This window comes from Thamnophis sirtalis, unplaced genomic scaffold (genome assembly GCF_051295495.1).
Source record: "Thamnophis sirtalis isolate CommonGarterSnake01/CBP01778 unplaced genomic scaffold, rThaSir2_p1.2 scaffold_14, whole genome shotgun sequence".
Classification (NCBI taxonomy): domain Eukaryota; kingdom Metazoa; phylum Chordata; class Lepidosauria; order Squamata; family Natricidae; genus Thamnophis; species Thamnophis sirtalis.
The window spans coordinates 8,650,922-8,667,082 of NW_028261394.1; the positions used below are offsets into that span (position 1 = coordinate 8,650,922).

At 43.0% G+C, this 16,161-nt stretch overlaps 1 protein-coding gene across 1 annotated transcript in view; it reads left to right on the forward strand.

The window, feature by feature from the left end:
- The window catches only part of SMG1 (SMG1 nonsense mediated mRNA decay associated PI3K related kinase), a 78,164-nt gene that overhangs the window by 17,513 nt on the left and 44,490 nt on the right, over positions 1-16,161 (forward strand). The window contains exons 10-27 of the mRNA XM_087728951.1: positions 192-365; positions 1,157-1,381; positions 2,211-2,312; positions 2,570-2,839; positions 4,258-4,388; positions 6,037-6,198; positions 6,598-6,716; positions 7,169-7,256; positions 7,355-7,456; positions 8,450-8,590; positions 9,434-9,633; positions 10,302-10,498; positions 10,787-10,951; positions 11,492-11,646; positions 12,823-12,968; positions 14,822-15,023; positions 15,717-15,826; positions 15,992-16,139. Coding sequence (XP_087585077.1) covers positions 192-365; positions 1,157-1,381; positions 2,211-2,312; positions 2,570-2,839; positions 4,258-4,388; positions 6,037-6,198; positions 6,598-6,716; positions 7,169-7,256; positions 7,355-7,456; positions 8,450-8,590; positions 9,434-9,633; positions 10,302-10,498; positions 10,787-10,951; positions 11,492-11,646; positions 12,823-12,968; positions 14,822-15,023; positions 15,717-15,826; positions 15,992-16,139 — 2,837 coding nt within the window. The remainder of the gene's footprint in view (positions 1-191; positions 366-1,156; positions 1,382-2,210; positions 2,313-2,569; positions 2,840-4,257; positions 4,389-6,036; positions 6,199-6,597; positions 6,717-7,168; positions 7,257-7,354; positions 7,457-8,449; positions 8,591-9,433; positions 9,634-10,301; positions 10,499-10,786; positions 10,952-11,491; positions 11,647-12,822; positions 12,969-14,821; positions 15,024-15,716; positions 15,827-15,991; positions 16,140-16,161) is intronic.

Sequence of the window (16,161 nt, forward strand, 5' to 3'; positions counted from 1 at the left end):
AACACTTCTTTAAAACACTCCCTTGCTGAACTCCTGTAGAGTTTAAACGGATCACTAAAGTCTGTACGGGTTTTACTGACATGAAAAGAAATGCATGTAAGCAGAGAGATGTGTACGTTAAAAGTGCACAGCCCGCCAACCTGAGCACCGTCACCTCAACGAGCACCGTCTTTACATATTTCTTCACATAGGACCTCGGGCACGTCGCTTCCGGAGAGTCCGTTGACGAGGATATTCCTCCTCCTTCTGTTTCGCTGCCCAAACTGGCAGCTCTGCTTCGCGTGTTCAGCACAGTGGTGAGGAGTATTGGAGAGCGGTTCAGTCCCATCCGAGGGCCGCCGATTACTGAAGGATACGTAACCGATGTAAGTCTCTTTCAGGTGGTTGAGCAGTTTCATTGCCCAATCACACCAAGCTACCGGTATATTTTGGACTACGAGACTCTCCGGACCATAGGATGCACCTAGTTTTGGGGGAGGAAAACAAGGTGGAAATAATCTGCCTCTGTCTCCCAGCATCCATCTGGTAGTCATCTGGCTTATTTGGCATGGCTCGTTCACCATGGCTCATTTGCTGCCGCCGATTCGCCACTGCCCATTTGCCACCGCCATCGCCCGTTCACCGTGGTCCATTCGGCGCAGCCCGTTTGGCATAGCCCGTTTGCCACGGCCCGGTTGTCATGGCCAATTCACAGCAGCCCATTCGTCTTCACCACCGCCAATTCTAGAACAGCTGATCGGCACCACACCAACCCACATCCCCCCCCCCTTAATATTCAGAGTCTAAGACGCACAGACAGGTCCACCCACTTTTGGGGGGAGGAAAAGTGTGTTTTATACGATGAAAAATATGGCAATCTAAACATTTAATAATTGTGACTTCTGTTTTCCTGTGTGAAACTGGAAAAATGTGTTGCTTTCATTTACCACACCTCATTGTGTATATTTAGCCCTCAACATGACTGTCTAAAGTTGCAACAAACTTACCTTGGGGCTACTTCTGTTGCGTTTACAGTGACTTAACACGTTGGCGCATATTAACAAAAAATTGAATGTGCTCGATCAAAATATCTTCAGCATGAGTTCAAAGGGATGACATAGTGTACTTTCATTGTAACTGGATTCTCTCTCTCTCTCTCCCCCCCCCCTTTCTTCAGGTTTTGTACAGAGTAATGAGGTGTGTGACAGCTGCCAACCAGGTCTTTTTCTCTGAGACGGTATTGACTGCTGCCAATGAGTGTGTCGGTGTGTTGCTTGGCAGCCTGGATCCCAGCATGAATATACATTGCGATATGATCATCACTTATGGATTAGATCAACTTGAAAATTGTCAGATTTGTGGTACTGATTATATCATCTCGGTGTTGAACTTATTGATGCTGGTAAATACAATCCTCATAATATCTGCATTTAATAATAACTTTCATTCATTTAAAAAAATGTAAGGCCACAAGTGGTTTAAAAAAAGTAAATTGGAAACCAAAAGTTATTCCTTTGGCTTTGTTTGAGTTTTAAGGAATACATGTTATGGTCTTAAACAAATTAGTCTTTGCTAGCTATTAAAAACTGGGATTGTTCTCGTCAGGATGGACAATTCCTTTAGCATATACTGTTAATGATGTACAAATTATGTTCTCTAAATAATAAAGAAAAAACAATATATTTCCTACTGGACACAATAACACTAATAAGACCACTTGGGAATATGAACTAAATATGCTTTGCTATAGTTTGATGCCAGTGATTGCTGTTGAATTATGTTTCACAGGTCCTTCATAACGATTTGTAGGGCTTATAAAAGATTATTTTTAAAAGAATTGGTAAGCCAAGTAGAAATCTTCTGCTACTAATAAGCAGTAGAAAATAAGGAGCAAATGAGAGGGCTGCCCTGGATTTTTCATCCAGGAAAAATGGGATTTGATCGACAAAAACTAACTTTCATAGTTTTAATTGCAACATTTTGTGGATCTCATCCCACATTTAAGAGGTTCCTAAGGGTGTGTGTGTAAGTGCCCTAACATGCCTAACAACCCTGTCACATTTTTAGTTTTACATTTAGTTCATTCAAATTTGTAACTTTTGTTTGATGAATAGATGAAGAAACACACTGGTTTAATAGGAAACAACATTTTAAAGAATTCACAGTCCATGTTTTAAGTCAAAGGGAAAGTTTACTCAAGTAATACTAATGCCCCCTTTTGTTTTTCCTAGATTGTTGAACAAATAAATACAAAACTTCCATCATCATTTATAGAGAAATTGTTTATACCAGAATCTAAGCTTCTTACGCTCCGCTACCACAAAGAAAAAGAGGTAAGCAGCAAATTAAATTTCACGCCACATGAAATGAACCTTTAGAAGATTTTGTTTTAAGAATAACCTTTAGATTAAGAGAACACCTCTTATCATTTTATTCTTGCATCAGCAAATCAGTCGCAGCTGAGACATTGCATCTAGCAATAGAAAAAGAAACTTTAACTGTGGCTTGAATTATGACTTGAATCAACATGAGTTATAGGAAACATTTAATGGGCAGGAACCTTCCTGACATGTATTTTTCTGTTTTCAAGGTTGTCGCTGCCGCACACGCTGTATATCAGGCAGTGCTAAGCTTAAAGAACATTCCGGTTTTGGAAACAGCCTACAAGTTGATTCTGGGCGAAATGGCATGCGCCTTGAACAGTCTCCTTTGCAGCCTGCAGCTTCCCCAAGCTTGCTCGGAAATTCTCCACGATGCTTTCAAGAACCACATTTTTGATGTGGCCAATGCAAAGTTTGTCGTCATATTTGATCTCAGTGCGCTGACTACAATCGGAAATGCCAAAAATTCATTGATTGGGGTGAGTTATCTCTACCGCTGGGGTGTTGAATGGTTTTTGTGTTCCCAAACTGATGTGTATGTGGAAAACGTAAATCAGCCTTGCACCCATCGCACAAAATAAATGTATCTCTGTGGGACTTTGGAGGTCTTCTAGTCCAACCCTCTGCTCAAGCAGGAGACCCTGTACCATTTCAGACAAGTGACAGTCCAGTCTCTTCTTAAAAACCCTCAGTGATGAATCACACACAACTTCTGGAGGAAAGCTGTTCTACTTGTTAATTGTTCTCACGTTAGGAAGCTCCTCCTTAATTCCAGGTTGCTTCTTTCCTTGATTAGTTTCCATCCATTGTTTCTTGTCCTGCCCTCTGGTGCTTTGGAAAATAAGTTGACCCCCCTCCTCTTTGTAGCAGCCCCTCAAATACTGGAACACTGCTGTCAGGTCTCCCCTAGTCCCTTTTTTCTGTAGACTGGCCAAACCCAAATCCTGCAACCATTCTTCATGTGTTTTAATCTCCAGGCTTTTAATTCTAAAGTTCTAGAGAAGTAGTTTAGGAAAAAAAAGTCAATTTGTTTATCTTAAGCTCTGCAATGTTAGTAGTGGAATAAAAAAATACACAATTACATGTTCACAAAAAAGGATAAAATAGCTTTATTTATTTTTAGAAGCCCTTCAGTGAGTAGGTCTTGTATTCTCCCTGTATGTCTCTGCATTGGTATGTTTCCCTTTGCATTGGAAATATAGAAAAAATATATTTCTAGTGCAGAGAAGCTCTTAGTGTACATGCAAAGCAACAGAACAAGGATAATTATCATTATCATAGCATCAATAAGTGGGGAAGTAAAGAAGATAGTAAGAAGGATAAATAATACTACAGCCACATGGGTAAAATACACATCGACATTAGACAGTACTATGAGAATTAGGTGTTCAGCAGAGTGATGGCTAGAGGGAGTGTGTCTAGTTGTTTTGGCTTTTAAAAAAATGTGTAAAGTATCCAGGTTCATCTCTGACCCCTCCTTTATATCACAATTTGTAAGATATTTTTCACAATTTCCTCTAGCCTTTGTATTTATTAACGGAGAGGGTTCTAGAAAATCTTACTCTATATTTTTTCATTTTCAACCCTAATTCTTGTTGGAACATACAATGATACCTTGGTACTCAATTTTCTTTGAAACTCATCGATTTTGGTACTCAATGCATTTTGACACATTTTGTCCCCGTACTCATCGTTTGTTTGGTACTCAATGCACAAGCTACAACTTGTCATCGGCTACCTTGTGACTTACTACATTATTCCTTGTGGGGAAAATCTGTTTGGTACTCGTTGTTTTTTTGGTGCTTATCATGCCTCCTGGAACCAATTCATGATGAGTACCGAGGTACCACTGTAATTTCGATTTATGCTTTACCTTCTAGTATGGCTTGTTTTTCAGATGTGGGCTCTGTCTCCAACGGTCTTCGCTTTGCTGAGCAAGAATTTGATGGTTGCCCACGGCGACATCGCCGTCCATTTTCCAGCTGTCCAGTATGCAGTGCTGTACACCCTGTATTCACACTGCACCAGGTGCGAAGCGGTTTGTTCTTTTAATAGGAAACGCTGGTACTTACATCAGTTTACAAACAGTTTCTATTTTGTTCTCCTAGCAGGAGGTCCCTCCTGGACTCATAAAACAGTCCTCGCTGTCAGTGCTATTGTGCATTCTCCAAGATCTCCCTTGTTTGATAAAAGAGAGGCTGTACTGTAAGATTCCCATTGCAAAAGGATTATTTAATAAAAGGATAACCAAGGCTTTGCACATGCTGGATGGGAGAACTCGTGCATTTTCTAAGAATTAAAAAGGGGAAGCTTAGAATTTGCATTCCCCCACCCCCTGTGAAGGAAATGAGATGCCCGGTTCTCAAGAAGTAGCCTTTCAAGAGAGGAGAAACACTAGTGATGAGGGGGAAGGATTGATACATAGAGAGTGGGGAAGAAAATAGACTAGACCAGGGGTCCCCAAACTTGGCAACTTTAAGACTTGTGGACTTCAACTTCCAGATTCTGGGAGTTGAAGTCCACAAGTCTTAAAGTTGCCAAGTTTGAAGACCTCTGGACTAGTCTCATTGTAAGGGGAAAACATGGCTTAAATAAAAAACAAGGATGTGTGCAGGTGACTCAAGCCAACAACCCCCCCCCCTTTATTTACATGAGTATAAGAGAAGCTGGAGAGGAGGAGAGTAAAGCAAAATCAAAGGGGCAAGATTCTTTTTAAACAGCCGCCTTGGGGAGTTGATTTCTTGCTCTGGTCTACATAGTGGGACTATCAATGCTGCATTCCTAGAAGGTAGCAAATGAAGATGGTCCAATAATATTCTGTGGAAAAGTTGAGGTTTGAATTTCAACAATCTTAACATTTCTGAACACTGTCAGGCTATACTACAGCACATATCCCCCCCCCCCCCCAAATATACAGTATATACAGCCTGGTTGTGTGACTAAAATAGCAATAGCATTCAGATTTATATACCGCTTCATAGTGCTTTGCAGCCCTCTCTAAGTGGTTTACTGCAGTTCTGCAGTTCGGCTGTTCAAATCCCACCAGGCTCAAGGTTGACTCAGCCTTCCATCCTTCCGAGGTGGGTAAAATGAGGACCCGGATTGTTGTTGGGGGCAATATGCTGACTCTGTAAACCGCTTAGAGAGGGCTGAAAGCCCTATGAAGCGGTATATAAGTCTAACTGCTATTGCTATTGCTAACTGCTATTTACAGAGTCAGCCTCTTGCCCCCAACAATCTGGGTCCTCATTTTACCCATCTCAGAAGGATGGAAGGCTGAGTCAACCTTGAGCCGGTGAGAATCGAACTGCTGACAGAGTTAGCTGCAATACTGCATTCTCCACACTGCGCCATCATGGCTCAAAGAGATAGAGAGGCAGAGAGATAGAGGGAGGGATGGATGGATGATAGGTAACAATAGCACTTGAGACTTATATATCGCTTCACAGTGCTTTTACAGCCCTCTCTAAGCGGTTTACAGAGTTCAGCCTTTCTTGCCCCCAACAATTTGGGTCCTCATTTTACCCACCTTGGAAGGATGGAAGGCTGAGTCAGCGTTCAGCCTGGTGAGATTCAAACTGCTGGCAGCCGGTGATCAGCAGAAGTAGCCTGAGGTACTGCACTCTAACCACTGCACCACCGCGGCTCATAAAATCTAACTCTCTCCCTTTTCCAGGCATGACCACTTCATATCTAGCAGTCTCAGCTCCTCATCTCCTTCTTTGTTTGACGGGGCTGTCATAAGCACTGTGACCACAGCTACAAAGAAACATTTCTCTATCATTGTAAACCTCCTGGGACTTTTACTTAAAAAGGATAATCTGACCCATGATACCAGGTAACTAGTAGCTTCATCCGGTCAGAATAATTGTTTTCCCTAGAAAAATGAGCAATAATAATGAAATATCAGTGGACGTGAAAAGAGGTCAGGGAAGAAACTTGAAATATTTAAGGGATGTTTTCCTTAGTATTCTCAGGAAGAGGAATTAGATTCCTGGATGTTTGTAATATGTGCCTGTTTTTCATTTAAATCTTGGGTATCAAAATTTTAACTCCAGAGCAGTGTTTTTTCAAGGTTGGCAACTTTAAGGTCATGTGGACTTCAACCCCCAGAATTCCATAGCTAACATGCTTAAAAGTTGTCGTTTGAGACTGCCATCTTTGAAAAGCACGGCTACTCTGGAGAAAGGCATAGATACATCATATAAAAATTGAAGAGAATGTTTGTGTTTTTTAGGAAATTGCTCATGACTTGGGCTTTGGAAGTAGCTGTTCTGATGAAGAAATCAGAGACCTATGCGCCCTTGTTCTCTCTCCCCTCCTTTCATAAGTTTTGCAAAGGACTTCTGGCAAACAGTAAGAGTTTGACTTTTCTAATTTAAAAAGGGATAAGCAAAATGTGTACCAATTTTCTTGTGAATCTGTTGTTAGAAAATTTTATTGCGAACATTTTATAGTAACAACATAGCATAAATTGCCATTCATTCATTATTTCCATTAGTTAAAGTCTTGCCAAAATATAAATTATATTCTTAATAACCTAATGCATATAAATGTATCTGATCTGATAAAAATACATTTTACCCCTCTGCAAACTGAATACTTTAGTTTTCCATAGGTTGGTTATAGTAAGTAACTTAAATGGAAGATATCTAGGAATTAAGAGGTGTAAAAATTGAGGAAACTGAATACAACTATTGCCATTCGTTACTCTTAAATACCCCTTTCATATTAACAGTCATTGCTAAAAGATAAACGGATAGTATCATTCTGGTGGATAATAAAACTGCCTTAATTCCAAAACGCAGCTCTCTTGGAAGATGTTAACATTTGTCTCCAAGCGTGCAACAGCCTTCATGCTTTGTCATCCTCTCTCCCAGAAGACTTACTCCAGAGGTATTTAGTCCATTAACCTTTTTGCAAATTCACTGTTCTGTTCCGCTGTTGTGTGAGTGCCTGCATTACTGTGTTGTTTTCACTGTTTTGTGGCACAGGTGTGTCGATGTTTGCCGCGTCCAACTGGTCCACAGTGTTGCTCGGATAAGGCAAGCATTTGGGAAGCTCTTAAAGTCTATTCCTTTGGATGTCATACTAAGGTAAGTAAGTGAATTGCCTTGGGTGTAAATTCTTACAATTGGTGTGTGGAAAAACAAGATCAAGGGACGTATTGTAGTCAGATACTTCCAGTTCTAACCTTAAGATCAGTTGCGTGCTGAACAGGGAGTTCTGGGAGTTGAAGTCCACCCATCTTAAAGTTGCCAAGGTTGAGAAACACTGCCCTACATCCTTTCCCAACCCATGGTGAGAATTTGATGGATTGGGAGATACATTCTTCAAGATGTGAGGGATCTAATGGGCTGCACACTGGGTTAGAGATCTTTTTCTACCTTTTCTGCATACCAAGTGGTAGGTCATATAATATGAGGCCAATGTAAAAGCCATTTTTTGTGTGGAGGAGGGGTTGACATTTATAGGTGACAGCTGGGAGAAAGCATTGGTCTGTATATTTGTGTTGCGTCCTGCCAGTAGCCAGCAGAACTAGCAGCAGATTCAGACAGTGAGGAGGTTGGGGAGGAACCTGGGCCAGTCCTGGAGTCTGGGAAAGGCTCTGAGGAGGGCTCTGTGTCGGAGGCAGAGAGGGGGCCAGGGCCGTATGCCAGTTATCAGCTGCCTTCAGAGTCAGACATCAGTGAGGCAGACGAACAGCTGGAGCCTGTTCCCAGTGTGCGCATGCGCAGAGTTGCCAGATGAAGGGAACAGCTAAAGAACAGGGGTCGACTTGGGAGTAAGGCCTCAGGTGGACGATGAATGGCCCCTCCCAGAGGAAATAAAAGAGGAGCGAAAGGGGAGTGGAGTTTGCAGGAGACAATTAGTTCGCTTCATTGGTTTGTGACTCTGAGCCTTCTTGCCAAGTTTTGCAGATATCAGCCTGTCAGCTCTCCAAGCCAGATAAGGCCTATGACTATAAATCCTCCCTTGTCAGGACCAGGAGTTTGCTTGATGCCCTTGGGAAGCCTCAGTCAGGACAATTTGCCTCCCAAGTTCTCACTAAACAATTTGTGTTAATTTTTCCTTGTAATTTTTGATAGCAATCACCACCATGCAGAAATCCAAGAAATCTCCCTAGCCATTCGAGGACACATGAGTAAAGCTCCAAGCAACACATTTCACCCACAAGACTTTTCTGATATCATCAGTTTCATCCTGTATGGAAGTTCTCACCGAACAGGGTAAGAAGCACCGGACTTCAAAGCTACCCCCCCCCCCAAAAGAAAATTATTTGGTGGGGTGGAAGAACAAGGAAAAATGGGTATATTGGCAAGAGATAATCAGTTTCTGAGAAATTATACATAATAATAGAATAGAATAGAATAGAATAGAATTATTTATTGGCCAAGTGTTATTGGACACACAAGGAATTTGTCTTTGGTGCAGATGCTCTCAGTGTACCTAAAAAGACAAGATACATTTGTCAAGAATCATAAGGTACAACACTTAATGATAGTCATAGGGTATAAATAAGAAATCAGGAAACAATATCAATATAAATCGTAAGGATACAAGCAATAAAGTTACAGTCCTGCAGTCATAAGTGGGAGGAGATGAGTGATAGGAACGATGAGAAGATTAATAGTAATAGTAATGCAGACTTAGTAAATAGTTTGACAGTGGTGAGGGAATTATTTGTTTAGCAGAGTGATGGCGTTCGGGGGAAAAAAACTCTGCACTGTTTTGAGGGTAGGAGTTGAAACAATTTATGCCCAGGATGCGAGTGGTCTGTAAATATTTTCATGGTCCTCTTTGACTCGTGCAGTGTACAGGTCCTCAATATATTGTGTTAAATAACTCAGCCTCTACGAGAGGTTTTGCTTGTGGCTGCGGATGGAGGAGAGGAACTGACACCCTGAAACATATATAGATAGAATGAAAAACCATTAATTTTATTTGATATTAAATCTGAGTACAGCCACTGTTACTGTGAATAACATTCCTCTCTTCATCCAAATGAAATATAATTCAGTTACATTGTATTAACTTTTGCTCCCCTGCCTCAATAACCAATTCTGTTTCAGGAAAGAGAGCTGGCTAGAAAGGTTATTTTATAGCTGCCAAAGATTGGACAAACACGATCAATCCAGTATTCCACGCAATTTATTGAAAACCGAGGCTGTCCTTTGGCAGTGGGCTATTTGGGAAGCAGCCCAATTTACTGTCCTTTCAAAGTTAAGAACACCCCTAGGAAGAGCTCAGGACACGTTCCAGACTATTGAAGGTAACCTGAAAGATTTACAGTATATTTTCAGACTTTCTATCTTGAATGACTAGACATTTCTAAAACATGTTCATAAACAGTACGCAGGTGTGTTTCCCAAAAATTGAGGGGCATTTTAGAATTAGTGTGCCTACGTTTTTAAAATTGAAACCTGCCTTAACTTAAAATGCATAATGTGAAGTTGCATTTTTAAAAAGCATTCTAATTAACGTGTTGCTGAAATTTACAAAAACATTTCTTTGAATTTTTTCCCCTAGACTTCCAAGGCACAGAATACATAAAATTCCTGTGCATTCTAATCTGGTTATAAAAAATTAAATCCTTTTCTAATGGGATGGCAAATCAGACATAAGATTGTAGCCTTGGTTTTGTCCAAACAAATCAGAGCTTTGTGAAGGATGCTCTTTTTCTAGTATTTTCCTAGCTAGTTACACCCTTATCCCTGCTGTTTCCTGTGTGAGATAAAATCAGACTGAAATAATCTGTGGATGACTTTTGTAAACTTTTATACAAGGATGTCTGTGCATTCCATATGATTCAGTTCAAAATGCTCAATATGCCCATGAGATCTTTTCTGCGATGAAGGGATTGCCTTTTTCAAGTTTGGGTAGAAAGGGTTAGTCTGAAATATTGTATCCTGATCTGTTTTGAATGGGCCCTGCTTCCAGGTATCATTAGAAGCCTTGCAGCTCACACCTTAAATCCGGATCAAGACGTCAGCCAGTGGACTACAGCTGATAACGACGAAGGTCACAGCAGCAACCAACTGCGGCTGGTACTGCTCCTTCAGTACTTGGAGAACTTGGAGAAACTGATGTATAATGCTTATGAAGGGTGCGCCAATGCTCTTACGTCCCCACCAAAGGTAACACCAGTCCCTCCTCCCTCTCTTACGTCGTAGCTTTAAAACACCCAGTTGCTGATCAACAGATCAGCCGTTAATTGGGGTTGTCTTCATGGTCCAAAGTTCCTTCTCATGATAGACTCTCCAAAGTTACGCTCCATGATGCAATGCAAATTTGCTTCCCATAGATTTCGCTCCAGTTCGTTTTGTTTATTTTTTACTGCTTTTACGGTGTACAGGTAGATCTTTCTGTTCTACACCTGTGATAAACAGGTAGCAAATGAGATTTCTCCTTCTCTGTTTTCAAAGGTAATCAGGACCTTCTTCTACACAAACCGCCAAACTTGCCAAGATTGGTTAACCCGTATTCGACTTTCCATCATGCGCGTTGGGTTATTGGCTGGACAGCCCGCCGTCACTGTCCGTCATGGCTTTGATTTGCTGACAGAAATGAAGACTAATAATGTATCTCAGGTAATGACACTTCTGGGCCTAATATTGTCATAGTCTTCTGAATAAATCACTGGGGGGGGATGGGGGGGGGGAGCCAAAGGCTGCTGGCTTGCTTATGTCCTGTTTCCCCACCTCCCATGCAGAGTAATTACGTGAGATGGACTTGTCATAAGAATCACAAGTATTAAAATTAGTTGCTCAGTTGCTAAGTCATGTCCGATTCTTGGTGACCCTATGAACCTAGCCCGCCAGGACCCGCTGTCCTCCATGGTCCCCCACAGTTGCACCCAAATTCCTGATCATTGTGTCCCCTTTAGCTCTGGAGGCAGCTGATCACTGCCAGACATCCTCAGCTCCGTCTCTGTCTATGATGCAGAGCCCTTGTCCGAGCCTTCCCCAGGCTCCAGGACTGGCCCATACTCCTCCCCAACCTCCTCACTGTCCGACTCTGCTGCCAGCTCCGCTGGCGGGCTACAATAACTGACACCCCCTAGAGTTGGTCATGATGGGATTAAACCAATAAATGAGGCTAACCATTTTTTTTAATCTCTCTGCTCCTAGGGAAGTGAATTAGAAGTAACGATCATGATGGTTGTCGAAGCCCTCTGTGAACTTCACTGCCCCGAAGCCATTCAAGGGATAGCTGTCTGGTCTTCGGCTGTAGTTGGCAAAAACCTCACCTGGATTAACTCTGTAGCTCAGCAGGCTGAAGGACGGTGAGTGATCTAAACAACAATGCTGAACGAATATAACACATTTCCCCCCCCCCTTTTCATGTTTAGACCCTTCCATGAGAGGAAGGGAAATCAAGTGGCATCGTGTGGATTATGTTATCTTTGTGGGTGTGATGTCACAGTAGCTTGAAGGCGTCCCATTTATCGGGGTGCATACTTTTCCACCTAGGGATGCCGTGGCTCAGTGGCTAAGATGCTGATCAAAAAGTTCGGCAGTTCAAATCCCTAGTGCCGCGTAACGGAATGAGTCCCCGTTACTTGTCCCAGCTTCTGCCAACCTAGCAGTTTAAAAGCATGTAAAAATGCAAGTAGAAAAATAGGAACCACCTTTGGTGGGAAGGTAACAGCGTTCCGTGCGCCTTCGATGTTTAGTCATGCCGGCCACATGACCACAGAGTGTCTTCGGACAGCGCTGGCTCTTTGGCTTTGAAACGGAGATGAGCACCGCCCCCTAGAGTCGGGAACGACTAGCACATATGTGCTAAGGGAACCTTTACCTTTACCTATGGATGTGATATTGCAGTAGCTTGTAGACGTCCATTTATCAGGGTGCATACTTTTCCAGAGCATCCGTATATTCGAGTAGAACTGAGTCTGGAGCTCAGCATCTTTTGAAGAACTGTTTTAAGCTATAGTGTGGGCTTGATTGATAGGTGTCATTTATTCTCATCGTAGGCTATTGTGGTTATGTGGCACGGTATCGTAAGTACCAGCTGGGAGTAGTTTTAGAACTTCGGTCTCCAAACTTCACTTAAGTTTAAAACTTGTGGATTTCAACTCCCAGAATTCCTCAGCCAGTATAGAATTCTGGGAGTCGAATTCAGAAGTCTGAAAGTCACCAAGTTTGGAGACTCCTCATTTAAAAGGTAAGGGATGATGAGAAGGTAGAAGTTTGTAATCTTTTTTCTGAATAGCAGAACAGTGATGAACAGGATGATGGGCTCATGCACCATTCTTTCTCTCTCTCCCTTTACTGGGAAGAGCAGCTGGAAAAGGTGAATTTGCAGGTTCAATCTGCGCTCCTTCTCTGCTCGTTGCCAAGCTATATGAGTCAGGGCATTCCTGCCCAGTGAGGAACGTTCTATTATGGGATGGATTAAAAGCTGCATAAGTAGTCATGGGAAGTTTTGCTAACTCCTGCAACTGACATTTTTGAAGGTTTGAAAAGGCAGCCATCGAGTACCAGGAGCATCTCTCTGCCATGACGGGGGTTGATTGCTGTGTCGCCGGTTTCGATAAAGCCGTTCTCAAGTTGGCTAATTTGAACAGTGGCAATAATGCCAGTCCAAAACACTCCCTAAATGGTGGGTATTAATTTTTTTTTTTTTTTTGAGAGAGATTGTGTTTATTTAGTCAGTTATTGTTATGGCCCGCCAGTGGCCAGAAGAGCTGGCAACAGATTTGACCAGTGAGGAGGTTGGGGAGGAACATGGGCTGGTTGTGGAGTCTGGAGAAGGCTCTGAGGAGGGCTCTGTGTCGGAGGCAGAGGGTGGGCCAGGCCGTATGCCAGTTATCAGCTGCCTTCAGAGTCAGACATCAATGAGGCAGAAGAACAGCTTGAGCCTGTTCCCAGTGTGCACATGCACAGAGTTGCTAGACGAAGGGAACAGCTAAAGAACAGGGGTCGACTTGGGAGTAAGGCCACAGGCGGACAATGAACGGCCCCTCCCAGAGGAAATAAGAGAGGAGCGAAAGGGGAGGGGAGTTTGCAGGAGACCATTAGATTGCTTAATTGGTTCGTTACTCGGTTCCACCACAAAAGCGCGTAGGACAAAATCGCGCTCGACAAAAGCGCGCTGTGACGTCATCACAGCGCGACGGAAAAGTTCGAAAAATGTAAAAATAAAGCGAAAACCTTACCCTAAGCCCCCCAAACCTAACCCTAAACCTAACCCTAAACCTAACTCTTAACCTAACCCTAAACCTAACCGTTAAAGTAACGAAAAACCTAACGCTAACCCTTAACCTAACGCTAACGCTAACGCTAACGCTCTAAAGCTAACCCTAACCCTTAACCTAACCCTAAACCTAACCCTTACCTTTATGTGAATCGGCTTGCTTTAATTTAATTTTTATTAATTTTTATTTGAATTTTTCGATCTTTTTCGTCGCGCTGTGATGACGTCAAAGGCGCGATTTTGTCGATCGCGCTTTTGTCGTCCGCGCTTTTGACGGGTCACGTCGTTACTCTCCGAGACTCCTTGCCAAGTTTTGCAGAGATCGGCTTGGCAATTCTCCCAGCCAGATAAGGTCTTGTGACTGTAAATCCTCCCTCAAAAGACTTTGCTGGATGTGAATGAGCAGAATTCATAGTAAATTAATAAAAGGGATTTTTATCAGGATAAGGAGATGATTTCATGCTCTTGGAAAAGCCTCGGTCAGAACAGTTATTTAAAGTCTGGGACAGCCATGGATTAGCAGCATAGAAGGAACTGGGGGGATGTCTCTCTGTGCGTAGGTGGAAATACTTAAAACGAACATACCCATAAGTCTTAAAAAAAAGTAAACTGCATGTTCCTTAAATGGAACAAGTGAGAATATAAGGTTGGCACCTTTGACTTGGTAGGTATTTTGGGGATAGTTCATGTGTGATGGTTTTCCATAGGAAGCAATAATGCAACCTCTTTTTGCAAGGAAGAGAATAATTTGACAGTGTTATTTTCTGTACCTTTGCCCAAGAAATAAATATTGCATTGACGAAAAGTTCCCTGTTTCCCCGAAAACAAGACCTCCCCTCATAATAAGCCAAATCGGGCTTTTGAGCGCATGCTCTAAAATAAGCCCTCCCTCCAAAATATTGCCACACAGCAGCAGCCATGAGGTGACCACGCTCGTCCCCTCCTGCACCTTGAAAATAATAAGACCTCCCCGAAAATAAGCCAAAGTGCTTATTTTTTTGGTGGGGGGAAAGAAAATAAGACCCTGTCTTATTTTGGGGAAAACATGGTAGCATAGATGAGAATCGTGAGGCAGGGAAATGAAACTCTTTCCAAAAGACCACAATAGCTAGGCACTTCTAGTTGGCCTTTCACCCCAAGAAATGAATTCCAAGGGGTGTGTCGAGAAATGAGGTATTGAAATAAACAAATGAAACATTTGAAAATAGTGTGTCTTTAAGTTTGTGGAGGGCACTAATCCAACACTTTGGCTTATGCAGGAGATTCGCGGAAGATGGTGCTGACCAAGCCAGGGGATTCTTCCCCCGAAGTCATCAATTACCTGGGGAACAAAGCTTGCGAGTGTTACGTTTCCATCGCTGACTGGTCTGCGGTGCAGGAATGGCAGAATGCGGTGCACGACTTGAAAAAAAACAGCAGCGGCGGCTCAGTGAATTTAAAAGCCGACTTCAACTACATCAAGTAAGTTTCCGCTGGCTGGTCAGCTGTGCCGTGCCACGAGGAAGTCCCTTTCAGGCAACAGGCGTGTGCTTAGGACGGCTCACCTGTGTGGCAGACAAAAGGAAGCAGAGAAGACATGACAGTTGAGGGTTTTCCTGCCAAGGGCAGACTTCTGATTTTGAGCTGTAGTGGTTCTGCGCCAGTGGTGGGATTCAGATTTTTTTACTACCGGTTCTATGGGTGTGGCTTGGTGGGCGTGGTAGGGGAAGGATACTGCAAATCCCCATTCCCTCCCCACTCCAGGGGAAGGATACTGCAAAATCCCCTTTCCTCCCGATCAGCTGGGACTCGGAAGGCAGAGAATAGATGGGGACGGGGCCAGTCAGAGGTGGTATTTACCGGTTCTCCAAACTACTCAAATTTTCCGCTACCGGTTCTCCAGAGCCTGCCAGAATCTGCCGAATTTCACCCCGGATGAAAGGAACAGATGAGGCCAAGGAGAAAAGTAAAAGGGAAAACCAATTACTTCCCCCTCTTTATCTTTTTCTAGCATGTAGAAATTCTACCAATCAATATCTCCCCTCTCCCAAACAGTAGCCTATCAGAAAGTGAGAGGCCAGTATTTGTAGAGGTTGGAAGTGACCATTGCAGAAATAAAGCAGAACGCTGCTTGTTGCTGGGCTAAATTAAGAAGCGGCTTCCCCTTTATCGCAGGTCCCTGAGCAGCTTTGGAGCCGGAGAACTTGCAGAATGTACAGAACAACTGGAGCTGCTTCCTGGGGAGGACATCAACCTGCTTATTGGAGGGGCCAAAGAAAAAATAGGTACTCCAAATTAAAGCTTATGTGGACTCAGCGGGGATTCAGCTTAATTTCCACACTCATCCACTTGTAGTGTTGGTGGTGGTGGTGGCTTTATTGTGGGATTAAAACAGCCAGCCTGAAGTCGATGGATATTAGCAACTCTATATCTGCTGACGCTCGTTGTAGATATGAAGAAGCTCCTTCCAAACGTGTTGTCTCCCGATCCCAGAGAACTTCAGAAAGCCATTGAGGTTCAGCTGTTGAGGAGCTCCGTTTGTTTGGCCACAGCCGTAGGCTACCTCGACCAGGACCAGAAATGGCAGCCCATGACAGAGTGAGCGCGGCTGCGGTGGTTG